Here is a 14,003-nt window from a genome sequence, read left to right on the forward strand (position 1 = left end):
CTTTGTTTGTTCTTTCATCTTAAGTAGTGCTTTCAAGCTGGAAAAATGTGCTTACCAAAACCAGGAAGTTACATATTGTTAGTTTGATTTTATCCCAAATGAAATCATCCTAGATGATTTTTACAGGGAAAGGTCTCTATAAAATATTAGAAGGAGGCACAAAAAAGAATTATCCACAAAAGTGATCCATTATATTCACCAGAGGTCCAGGATTCTAGGCTGCTTTTGTTAAAGGGGAGGGGGGAGTAAAACAAAGAGGACATTATGGGAAAACGTGGGATAATAAGAAATGGAGGAGGAGCCTTTTTCAATCCTTCTGTAAATCTCTATTTATGAGATATGGAAACTCCACAACAGTTTCAATGGAAACACCAACAAGAGCTAGATCTATTTTTCTTGAGAATGAAAAATGGAAGTTGGATAAAGTCATTTCTGGCACTGGTGAATTTATTAATTTGTAGGTTTTCAGAATTAAACTTTCATATTCATTCTTCATTTCCTCATGTGCAATCAACAAACACACAGCAAATCCCAAATGTACCTAAAGAGCTTTTGATATCAATGTTGAATTGTTATTAATACTGATTTTCTTCCAATGTTGAAATTGTTGTTACCAGGACATTTATATATTGCTTTACTCCAATCAGAGCAAATATTATAATGTTCTGTTTAGCTTTAACATAGAATGTTTTGTGGTTAAATTTAGGCAAATTAGTTATACCACCTACCAGGATATGATATAGCCTACACTAAGGAAGCTCTGCTGTTCCTTCAACCACAGTTAGATATTTTGCAACATAGAAGCTAAAAGAGAAAAATAGATTAGTAATGAAGATTTCACAGATACTGACTAATCAATTAAAAGGAAGTATAATATTGCCATAGGAATTCAGTGTTCTCAGTGATGAATCCTCAGAAGACACAAAGATATGTTTAGAAAATGATATAGTCAGAATCAACATCCCAAATCCTTTCCAGCAAGAAAATCCCCATAGGGCAAAAAGAGAAAAAAAAATCCACTCAGCAGAAGACCACAGCTAATGGATTATTGTGGCACTCAAGACTGCCAGTTCTGAACTCTTATTGGCTCAGACTGTTCATCAACAATCAAGTAACAATTCTTTAAACTGTGTTTATATTTTACAGTCACTTTTTACACCATAACATTTTAAGACTGACAAGTTCTTAAAACTCTAAAGTACTACAATTCTTTTACAAGGAGAAATCGCTGGCTCAACTCAATATCTCCATTTTTAAATAAATTTACCCTTACTTGAACGACATATGTTTGTACTATATCTGGCAAATTCCCTCAAGACTCAGAGTTTCTTCCCACAACTAAAATGTAGTGACGAGAAAATCAGCAATTTCAATCAGGGTCACTGGGGTAGTGAGAGCCAAGTCCCCCTGCCCTTAGTTCATGCTTTGAAAAACATGATTTTAAACAGGATTGCTGTGGAAAGCATCCCACTCCACTCCTAATAATTCTGGTTAACACCTATGCTAAAAAAAAAAATGTTTAGATTTTTTTAGAATTCTTATTTTTTACAAATATTTCCTGACTTCTTGAATGTAACAGGCATTAACATTGATACACATTTCATCTTTTTATATATTACTCTAGAACAGTGTTTCTCAATCTCAGCAATTTTAAGATGGGTGAACTTCAAGTGGCAAGGGAAATTTGAGGAGTTGAAGTTTTTTAACCCAAATGTGATGACCCTATTTGATTCTGTAATGACAATACAGCAGCCTCCTATAAATATACTTGGCATCATAAATGCATCAGTTTGAAAAAGTTTCCACTATAAAAATGCCATCAGGGATTAAACCATCCCAAAATGAGCAGTCCTTTAGTAATTCTACATAATTAATAGAACACAATTTCCCTTGGAATATTAAATTACCAAAATTCCCATACAAGCTACTATTTTTAAGTGCATTTTAAAGTAAAGACTTTCCAGCTAAAACTGTAGTAGCCTAAGCACACACACATACACACTGTTGCCCCACACTTTTTAATTGGCATACCTTTGAGAAATGTTTCAAACAGAGACAAAGAGGTAAAGAACTGTACAGTACTACTAGCAGTTATGGTCATTATTAAAGATGTTACTAATCCAACAATTATGGAGTGACAAACCATCTATAGTCTTGAAATTGAGCCAAAGGTCATCAGCTCAGATGTCTGCATATTCAGTGCAACTATTTTTCGGAAATTGGTTTATAAAAGTGTAGCTAATTGAACACATTAAGGAAAAGTTCTATGCAAATATATATTAACAATTGTGTGGGATTATGTTCTAGAGAACACATGGGTCTTGCTTGTGAATAATTGCAAAGGATTATACTGCCCTATATTTTTTTAACATACACACAAAGTTTATTTATGCAATGTGGGATTGATCTTATGCACCAACTCATAAACTTTTAGTCTAGTATCACTTGACTTTATTGGGAAGGTGGTGAAAAATGAGCAGCCCTATTTTCCTAGACTAAAACATGCTTGTGTCATGATGTGAATTACAGTAATAACTGGAAAGCAAACCTGTTGGTAGGATTCATACAACACAGCCATAACAAGATTTTCTCAATTTTGCTCCAACATGTTATATAAATATAAATTTGTGGTTTGGAAAGTAGGGCTTATGCTTTAACATAATGTTTGAGTTCAGTCAATTATTGCTTATTTAAGAAATCATAGCCAAACAAATCACAGCTAAGCAAATGATGACCTAGGATGCCCTGTGAATTCAGCCATAACATGCCTAATTCCTTAGCTAAGATTATTATGTTAGTTATTATAACAAATTACATTACATTCATTAGTTAATTCATTATATTTGATGATACTTCCTTCCTTCTGTAACTTCTCCTTTTTACCTCATATGTTGTTCCAGCAGTGTCTGCAACTCCTACATTACCATATTTGGGCTGCAAAAATCCATATGACCTCTAGATAAAAGCAAAGAATTCAGAGTTTTCTGGGTCCCTTTACTGCTGCACAATGATTACCTGGATTTTTAAAAACTTTTCCAATGCTCCAGAGCAGATTTTTAGATGCATTGGGAGGCAAACAAAGTTGAAAATCAATGTCCTATTCATTCCTCTACTCCTAAGAGAATATTATTAAGACTTATGATGGTGTATCAGGATGCATTCTCAACAGTCAAATGGGAAATCATATCACTCGGCAAGAATATTATGTCCATGACTGATTGAAACCACCAATTTCTAAACTAAAGCTGTTGGAATGGAAAGTTTAAATTTATGTGAACATCTAATTTACCACAGAGCTTTACTCCTTTACCATGAATATGTGTGAAGAAAAAGCCACAATGAATTACCACTTAGCTTCCTAAGTTTCACAAAAAAAGAAGCCTTTGTTTAAAGGCAAAGGAATGAAAAATGCCCCTTGGGCAAGTAGCCTACTTTTTATATAATGCAGGCTATAAGGAATTTTATCTAATGGATCCGTTAGTCACAGGATAAAATCCATAGAAAGGGCAGAATGGTGAACTGCAAGATTAGAGTGTAAAACAGCAATGCCTGAATGTATTTTGAAAAGGCTACCATTACCAATATTAACACATATACAGTATTTCTCTTAAATATTGAAAGGAGGTTGCTGTCAATATCAGGATTTCCACTGCTAAAAAGCAAAAGTGAAATCAAGAATGCATGTTTCCAGATTTTGAGAAACATCTATGGTTGATAACTCAGAAAAAAATACTATATCCATACTGTACAAAAATATGTTATCAAGCATAAATAGATAAACCTTAAAGATAGCATATCTTCTTGACAATAGCATAAAAGTATTCAAATGTGATTTTAATACTGAAAATCTGGAAAAGCTTCATGTTTCTCCACTTTCACAGAATCCTTAGTGTCAACCGCCCCCCATTCCAACACAGAAATGCTTCAGCACTCCCGATATGACTGTAGTTGTAATTGTGATGATGTTGTAACAGCATGTCTCCAAAAGAACAAGTGCAAATAATTGGAATAGCCCCGAAAAATGTGTGGCCCAGAGCAAAAAGAAAATCAGACTTGGATCATGTTTGGAAAGCATATTATAAATATATATATATATATCTTTTAAAAATATAATAAGAAAGTGATTATTTAGCAAATGAAGCAGAAATATTGAATCAGATTAATCCAGATAAACTCAGATTTAAAAAAAACCCACAAGAATTTGAATATTTAATTCTTAAACACTATAGGCTTTTGGTTTTCTTTTACATTTATATGCCTGTTTTTGCTGCCTTCAATTTACATACATCTCCAACACTCTTCATTCTCCTTGGCTGCCCTTGCTATCTGATCATAAAAAAAAAAAATAATCCATGGATCTTTATGATTTGGGGAAGCAAAAGTAACCAGGGAAATTGTTTGTTTAAGAAAAGAGGTATGATAATTCAAAATTAAGGTAAGGATAAAAACACACTGCATACCCAAATGCCCAAAACATGTTCTCTGAGAACATGTTTCACATGTTTCAAACAAAAAAATGAAAAAAAAAATCTCAATTCTTTTTTTTCCTAGAGCAGCCTTTTTCAGTTAGAATTTGGTAGGGATTTCATGAGAGATTGCAACTTAAAAAAAAATTGAATCTATGTGCCATATAATGCTAACACTCATAGTAGTGGGAATTTTTATGCTGCAACTCAGTTGCTGGCTTGCCACTTTGTTGTTATAAATGTAAATATTACAAACATGGGTTGAGGAATATTATAAGTAATTTTTTGTGAAGTTTTTGCATTTTAAAAGTTTTTGAGCCAGTTAAGTCTCTCTCAGTCCAATCAACCTTATAGTTGTTGACTTCTGGCTTTGCATCGCAGCAAAATGGACACAGAAAGGCAAGGCTCTGCCTTCCGTGCCCGATTTTGCCCTTCTGGGGGGCCTGAAAAGGGCCTAAAGTCACCCCAAAGAAGTGATAAAGAAAGAGGGTGCCTTGTCAACACAGAGAGATGGCAGTCTCTCTGTTCAATCTCAGGAAAACCCTCTAAAGTGGCAGAGGAAAGACCACCCACACCTCTGTGACCCGCCATTAGCTGCTGACAACTGAAGAACAAAAGCTTTAATTAGCACGTCATAAATAGCATGTTTGGACTGGGTGAGAATATTGATCCTTTCTTCATTATTTTACAATTGAATTTCCTGGAAAAGGCTCCCACGAAGCCTAAAACCTCACCAGATGTGAACAGAAGTGCTGTTTTAAATTTGTTATGGGGGACAGAAATACATAATACTGAAGTGAAAGTAATGCAAAACTACAGTTTTGATAAATTGGAGAACTGAGATAATTGTTAAGGTTTTCTCTTGGAAACAATTATTGAGGTGAAATATAAGATATATAAGAAATCAACCCTTTTTTAAAGAGTGGAAAATGGACTTTGAATAACAACTAGTGATGGATTTAAGTACACCACCGTAACTACCTCCTTGGCTGCTTGGTACAGCTGGCAATAAAGGAAAATATTTTGGCATATTTATCATCCTGACCTTACTGAACTATAAATACCTACTGACCATGGACTTTTAATCTCAAGAACTAGTGGGAGAGAAAGAAAAAATGACTTTTGAATACGTCTGGCTGCAGGGAGGTGGAATATTTTGAACACTTGGAACATTGTGGACTACAACTTTGCCTAAATGATAATTTTCAGGATACTTGAGATAAAGGATTACTATAAAATATTGCTATTAGGACTGGATTATAAAGGCTATATATAAATACCAGAAAACTAGAAGAAATTTTGTTCCACTCTTACTGAGACTGGTGATACCAGAGGATTTCTAGGAATCATGCCTCAAGAAAAAACAAATACCTTTCAGAAGAAAATACTCTCTATGTTACAGCAAATTCATTAAACAATTGTTGCACAAAAAGAAGACATTTAAGACACCATAATGAGATTAACAATAATCTAGATGATATAAAGGACCAAATCTTTAAATTGAAGCTACAACTGGAAAGCTCCCAGACAACGACTACAAAGTATGAACAAATAAACCAGAAATCAGACGATGAAGCAGAAGAAATGGATCTAGATATGGACGAGATAGGAGAAGGGATATATGGACTGCCATAAAAATCTAATACATAAGTAAATAAACTGAATATTGATTAAAAATATGGAAAACAAAATTTTGTAAAACCTCTAACGATCAATATCCATAGAGAAATGAAATGTCTAAAGGTAAACAGTTGTCCTACCTTCTTTAACTTGCCACTCTTGGTACCCACAAACACCACACTGTAGCCATTGTAGACATATGATGTAACAGAAGTCATCCGATCACGACCAGAAGTGTAAAGGGTCACTCCCTCTACTGGTATGGAGCCACCCAATGGCTGATTAATGTCCAATCCACAGAAGTTGTCATCTATTGGAACTGGCTGAAAGTGATGAAATATTTAAACACAAATATCAGTGAAAAGTGAACAGTAGAGCAGCTTCTTAATTTGATGTCTTCCATAATTTTGGGACTATAACTCTAAAAATTCCCAACCAACATGGTTTTTGGTCCTGATGCTTCTGGAAGACAACAAGATAGAAAAATTGGCATACAAATTGTGAAAAATTATATGTAATATCTGGCATATGACAATCCATTTGGCATATAATCAACTTTATGGAGTTTAAAATCTGGAATAATCAGATTCTGAGATGATGTTCTACGCTTAAAGACCTGTCTTGTATTGCTTTCTTTGGCTGCATCTATATAGATAGTCCTCAATTTATGACTACAATTGAGCCCAAAATCTCTATTGCTGAGAGACACAGTTATTAAGTGAGTTTTGCTCCATTTTATGACCTTTCTTGCCGCAAGTGAATCACTGCAGTTGTTAAGTTGAACACATGATTCAGGTACACAGAAACCATCAGAAATACACCAGTTGCTAAGCATCTGAATTTTGATCACATGACCATAGGGATGCTGCAACTGTCATGTAAAAAAATGGTCATAAGTCACTTTTTTCAGTGCTGTTGTGACTTTGAATGGTCACTAAATGCACTTCTATAAGTTGAGGACTACCTGTACTTACCTCTTCCCCTGTTGTATGAATAGCTTACACACATTTCTGGAGGCTTATGACAGGGAGGCAGTGGTGGAATTCAAATATGTGAACAGCCGGTTCGCTGTGTGGATGCTGCTTCCATTCTGGGCCTGGGCAACAAAAATTAGCCACCAGTTCTGCCGAACTGGTGCCAACTGGCTGAGTCCCACCAATGCATGGAGGCATGAGGATAAGGACAAAAGGAAGATCAGTGATGGGCAGTGTCATTTTCTGACAATGGTTGCCAACTAGTTCAGATGATGGGACCAGAGGTAAGCACAGATGATACTTTCTCCTGTTATGATTTATTTATTTGTCTGTTTTTTGCAAGAAAAATAACAGCAGCAATAGAACTAAATGGAAGAAAATTACATAAGAATCTGTACTAAAATCTCTTGCTTAACTCAGAAGAATTGTACAGCTCTCCCTAATAAAAGGCCTTTCCCAGAATTGTTCTGCATCACTATCTCTATGTTAGGCTCCTTAAAAGGCTTGTCTTTAAGTTTTTGTGTCTCATATTTGTAAGATGCTTTACAAAGCTACTCATATTTAGATGTTTACAACTACATAAAACATTTCATCATTTACCTCTTTAATAACACAGCTCTGGTTCATAACCCTTCAAACCTTTACTTTTCTGCAGACTCAAAAAGGTTCAAAAAGCTGAAGTATGACTTTGGTATGCCTAGATTAAATTTCCTGGATTCCATTTATTCAGTCAGTCAGATCTCATGCTTCTACTTCAATGAGATTGAGATTGAATGATAAGAAATACACTATGTATAGTTTTCACAAAATCTGCATTAGGAATTAATGCTGGTGTTTTTAAAAATTGCATAAGAAATAGGCCTGTAAAAGTGATTTGGTGAAATACCTCTTTGGCCTTTCCTTAATGTTGTGAAGAAACTAATGAAAGGTTCACCATGAGCACTCTCTGAATCTCACTATTTTTACCTGGAGTATAATTATAATTAAGTGCCATGCTGGTAAATATAATTATACAGTACAAACCAGTATAAGCGATAAAGCAATATAATAATTAATATATTTCCTGTTTCTTCTCAATATAAGTTGATAGTGAGTAGCATGTTAAGTAAAATAGGTCAGATCCCTGCACTCTGAAGAAAACAAACTATGATTTTCTTCTTGTGACTATTTTGTCTTTTCCTAGAAACAGCCAATTTTATCCCATACATATTTACTTTGATGGAAAGCATTAACATCTGATTCTTTCAGACACCTTCTCTAGCAAGGAACTACTTAAGGACATGGCAATCTGAGGAATTGCAGCAGGGATGGTCTGCATCATTTTACTCCGGCAAAATGTTATAAACAAATTTTATCTTACTATATTTGAAGGAATATATTATACTTACTGCCAATAATAGGAAATGCAGTTTAATAGTTTGTAGGGAAACAGATTGGAGAAGCTATCCTAAACAACCAGTAGAAAAAACTCTCATTCTCTAATCAGAATCTGTCTGGTTAAGCATCCTATTTTCCATCAACCAAATACTTGAGGGGTACAAAACCAGAATATAAGCAAAAAAGATTCATGTCAACAGTATTGATTACTCGTGCAGTTAGTCTACATGCATGTAAAACATTAAGTGTCTCTAAGAGCCACTTCATTTTCTTTATGTGCTCTGATATAGAAATCAATTTGTTTTTATTCTGATTAAGGCAAGGCGGTCACATTTCTCTTGCATTTATCATCTTGGGGCAGCTGTATTAATCAAGACAAAGAGGATAAATTGTCATTAAAATTGTCAGTAATGTTTAAGCTTTGTTCACAGAAACCTTGAGTTTCTTTATGAGTGTGTGTGTGTGTGTGTGTGTAGAGAAAAAATATATTATAATTAAATATATAAATAATAAATATATAGAATAAAATATTCAATAAGTATTATAAATATAAATGTTATAATTATTTATATATATTACAATAATGTAAGGCCTCCAAACCAATTATTTCTTACTTTTGGCCCCATTGCTTTAACCAATACAAACTTCACTTTTCTATTATTATAATACATGAATGAATTACAGTTTTCAATTTCATGCAAAAAATACTGTGTAATCACAAAACCTACAAATGGGAAAATGTTTGACCATTCCCATTCATACCTATTCTACACAATGGGTAAATCAAGTTGAAACTTCAGTAGCAGTCTTTTTAATTCCTGCCAGAAAAATATGTTGAGAAAACATTCTTGTGAGATAAATTAAAAACTGAGCTAACAGTTAAATCTGGTTTAACTTTCAAAAGACCTCTTCAAACTTCTTGCCAGGTAGCAAATTCTTAAATCCCATAATTTCTAACAGTGTTACTGCTAATATTCTCTATACCTTCCTTAAAGTAACCCTATTTAAAATACAGTATTCATTCTTACCGCCTTGGTACATTGGACATCTTTCCCTAGTAGCCAGTTGAGTTCCAAGTTGCCTTCCCCCTGGTAGCAAGATTGTAGCCGTTCCTTAATTTGGGCATTGATAGCACGGATGGGAAAAATGCAAAGTGCAGAGTCATCAGGGGGGTGGTGATACTGTTTTTGTCCCTTGGAAAAAATGGCAAAAAGGACATCATCCTGCGCAGTAATATTCAGGGATCTGGCAAGTACCTCCCCTGGCTTAGAAAGGTAAGCTGCCTGTAGTAGATGGTATTCCACGTCACCTTTGACACAACCAAAGGGCAGAGAAACATAGGAGTGAAATTTAGGATCATCCTTGCAGAGACGGACAATCCGAGATGTGTAGAAAAGTTCACTAGCCGAATTGATAGACACACCTTCGGGAGTCTCTGGCTGGACTGTCAGAAAATAAACAAAATTTCCACTGGCAAATCCATAGATATAGAAGATATCAAAGTGAGAGACTAAGGCCAATGTATCTGAAGGAATTTTGATTAGTGATGAAACAAAATCACTGTGAAGCTCATAATCCAACATAGCTGAAGATTCTGGATCACGTGGCAGCTTTCGGCTAGACAGGGTGGGAAAGTAATCCTGCTTACCATCCACTGCTGTGCCAATGAATAGCTTCCCGTCTTCTCCCTCAGAACGAACTATAACTCCATACATAGTGCCAGTCTTGTTGACGCTGGAAAGGTAGTGTTCTTTCTTATGAGATGGCTCTACTAAGATGAAGAGGTCATCTAGGCGCAGCAGTTTACAGACACCTTGATAGAGACTCCCACAGGCCAGCAGCCTATTTTCTGAGTAATCAATGATCAGGAGCTTGTTAACATTGTTTGTCAGAGTCAGGATCTCAGTACAGGGTTGCACAATAAGTGGTGGGTAGCAGGACTTATTGTCCTCTTCAGGTCCCGTCTTGTGATCTACCAAGACAGTCAAGTTTCCAGACAGCTTGTAAACCCGATTGATGGCTCCCACATAGACTGCTCCCGTTGTCTGATGGACTGTTAAGTGATTGAAAGTCCAGTCACGGTTCTCAGGATGAAATGTATTATAGACAGGAGTGCTGTTGATGTTTTGTGAAAAGCCTAAGAAAAGAAACACCAAGGCTACTGACCAGCCATCGGAGTCCCATGTCCGAGGCCAGAGCTTTCTCTGTTCCATCCTGTGGAGAAGAGCAAGGAAGAAAGGGAGCATATATCCCAAACTCCCTCTGTGCGATTCTAGCCACAGTAGCTTTCTTTACATGGTTCTATAGAAAGGAAGAAAAAGAACAAAATGCACAGAACAAAAAATTAGATGGATGTCATCCTAGGGTTACAATTGAAGCAGACATTTCCATTAAAGGCTCTTTGAAATAAAACAAAGAGGTTTCTAAATCCATAAGTCACCTTCCCATTTGAGTAAGCAGTACAAGCTTTAGTGCTCTGTTCTGTCTCTGTGTATTAATTATTACAAAATTTAACTGCTCATTATATGCTCTGATCCATGATTTTAAAAATAATGTTTTTACACATTCATCTACCCAAACAGCAGATCTAAAAACACAGATGGGGCAGATATGGGTTTTTTTCCTCTAGTTACAAGAAGATTTTTAATTAAAGAGAAAGATATCAAAGGTAAATCTAGTCTAACTATCTGGTTTTTTATATACTGCATTTGTATGCACAGGAAACTCAATTCTTAGGCTGCATTTGCATTATCTATGTTTGGCAAGTCCAAAGGGTGCTGGCATAGTCAATATTAAAGGGCAGGTCAAATATGCATCACTCACTTACAAATGTATGCAGTCAAATAGGCATCGGAATCAGAATTTCTCAACTCCCAAATTTCACACATAAAACCTTTATATAATATTTAAAAGTCTGTTAAGCAAATTGGTCAGCATCCATTAATAAGCAACTATCTACAAAAGGGTCATTAACTGCTGAATATCTACATTATAACCAAATTTCTCTTTTTACATGACAGCAGTAGAAAGTACAAGCACAACTGTGGGTTTTGGAAGAATTTCAGAGTATTATTCCAATAAAAGTGGGGGGAGTATGATGTTAATCAAGAACACTTAGTAATGTTTTTATCATTTGGCAATTTGTCCAAGAAGAGAGGTTTTCAATTTGCACTTCTAAAGTTAGTTAATCTCTGCATGGGCTAGAAAAGATACATTGGCTAACTTTAGGCAAACTACTTAGATGAGTTCTAGTTATATAATTCTTCTTCTCCCTAAAGATGTTTAACTTTAGCTGCACTGCATGAGCACCATTATACAAACACATGAAGGTGTTTTAAACAAGACAGAGCATTGGTCCACAAAGTTCAATACAGTATTTACAGCAGCTATTCAAATGTTAAAGTGGTTGTGATAAGTGCCAGGGATCTCTCCATTCCTATTACCTGGGCTCTTTCAGCTGAGATTAAATTAGATAGTTTTTGCCTTTCTTACATTCCCTCCCAATAAAAGGAAGTACTAAAGATTTTCCACAGAGTGAAGAAACCCAATATCACTTATTACATATTGCTCTTTGTGGGGTCCTTGATGCTCTCTGAGCTTCATTGTTTTTGTGCAAACATTTCATTACCTGGATAAGTAACATGTTCAGTGCTAGAAGGCAGTGGAGTTTGTTCTGTATTTATATAGAGTGGCTTTCCCTCTTCTTCCTCTATATTTCTCTTCCTGTACCACCTTTGTGCTCAGGGTGATTGTAATCTAACTTCTGTCACTATCTGCCAGGATTGCATTAGTCCTCCTCTAGAGCAGGTTTATCCAGATTAATGTGCAACAGTACCAGAACAATTTGAGAAAAATAGTGGAGCATTTCCAAGACTGCACATGAATACTTTCAATCTGATAATTAGATGAACTGATCCTATTTTGAAATATTAAAGTATTTTCCCCTCGCCCTGTTTCAGAATTTGAGTTAAAAGAAAATAAATTTGGCACCTGTCTGAAAAATCAAACTGAAAGATGGAAGTTTTATATTACTAAGATGCTCTACTCTAATCTGCAAACTCTATTCTTGCTGTCATAGCGGTCTGTGGCAAGCCCTATATGGTTCTTTCAATACTAATTTGCATCTCTTTTTTATCCAGAGGGTGACCATTCAGTTGAGTATCATACCTGTCTGAAAAAAACATTAATTGCAAGGGTTGAGTTTAGCAGCTGCACTGAAGTCCTCATATGAAAAACATTTTGAGGATGCAAGCAAAAGCAAGAGCTATTTAGACAGATCAGAAAGCACTGTGATTCTCAGATTAGTGGTGATGGACATCAATTTTCATGCTCTAATGCTAATCTATATAGCACTTACTGCAGCTATTTCTAGTAATTTAAAGTTTAAGGCTCAGTTAAAGGTTATAATTACTGCATATACAACAATTATACAAATTTACATTCCATATGTGAAACAAATTTCTTTTCAAATCTGGTACCTTGGATATTTGCATTAGATTGCCCAAATGTGTGTACTTAGATACTGAGAAATGAATGCATATGCATTTTTTAAAAAAATTCCTGGAATTAAGGTAGTTAAAGCAGGGGCTTTTTTTTTTTCTTTTTTTTTTTAGCAGATGGCAGAATCTAGTTGTTCTTGGCTGATCTCAAAAAAGCTAAGCAGAATTTAGATGGGAGATTATCAGAACATCAATCCAAGACAGAGGTAATGACTATGCCCATATTGTTGTAAAGAAAACAAATCAATATGTCTATGTAATCCCAAGAGATTGATCTTGGCTAAGAGGAATACAATGTGCAATTACCAGTCAGCTATTAAATGTTCATACAATTGTATACCTGATATATTAAACTGATGTCCTAAATGTGAGTGGCAAGGGCTACAGCTAGGCCTCTTCCAGATCCTTACTCCTACTTCTTTTTTAAAAATAGCCACGTTAAACAGAAGGACAAATCATAAGGCTAGGATTTCCTTAGGAAATGGGAGTTTTGCCCTAGAAAAACATTGGTTGTGTAGTGCTAACTTATATCAGAGAACCTTTTAATCACTCTTTTGGAATATGAATTTATTTAAAACCAGATGCTTGTGTGCATCTCTCTCTCTCTCTCTCTCTCTCTCTCTCTCTCTGTGTGTGTGTGTGTGTGTGTGTGTGTATGTTTCATAAATATCCACCCCCTTCCTCAAGCTATACAAGGAAAAAAACAAGAAAGACAAGAAAAATAAGATGAGATGCTTTATGAGTCATAATCCCTTTTTTCACCTGAGAAGTTGCCATTTACCTTAAACACTTTGGAATGAAGTTATAGAATATTATTTACAGAACAATAATAGCCAAGAGAAATCTGAACTTCTTTTAGCTTAATCATATGAATACACTTTAACAAAAGTACTAAAAAAAAAAAAAGCTTCCTATCTGAGTGATGGTTTTGATATATTCTCATCTGGCCGTTGATGGAGGAAGAGGAGTGTGTGTTTGTTTACAGTGTGATAATTCTAGTTTCAGTCAATGGAATTGTATGGTCATAAAATGAACGGAAATTATAAACTTTTATTCTATGATTATTA

At 35.1% G+C, this 14,003-nt stretch overlaps 1 protein-coding gene across 1 annotated transcript in view; it reads right to left on the reverse strand.

Moving 5' to 3' along the window:
* Positions 1–307: 307 nt before the first annotated feature.
* Positions 308–14,003, reverse strand: part of LOC120316178 (plexin-A2-like) — a 55,487-nt gene continuing 41,791 nt past the window's right edge. Inside the window, exons 2-4 of the mRNA XM_039361466.1 lie at positions 9,466–10,738; positions 6,227–6,409; positions 308–541 (exon numbers count right to left, since the gene is read on the reverse strand). Coding sequence (XP_039217400.1) covers positions 308–541; positions 6,227–6,409; positions 9,466–10,683 — 1,635 coding nt within the window. The 5' untranslated portion in view covers positions 10,684–10,738. The remainder of the gene's footprint in view (positions 542–6,226; positions 6,410–9,465; positions 10,739–14,003) is intronic.

This window comes from Crotalus tigris, unplaced genomic scaffold (genome assembly GCF_016545835.1).
Source record: "Crotalus tigris isolate CLP2741 ecotype Arizona unplaced genomic scaffold, ASM1654583v1 scf7180000019275.859293, whole genome shotgun sequence".
In the NCBI taxonomy this organism is placed as follows: Eukaryota; Metazoa; Chordata; class Lepidosauria; order Squamata; family Viperidae; genus Crotalus; species Crotalus tigris.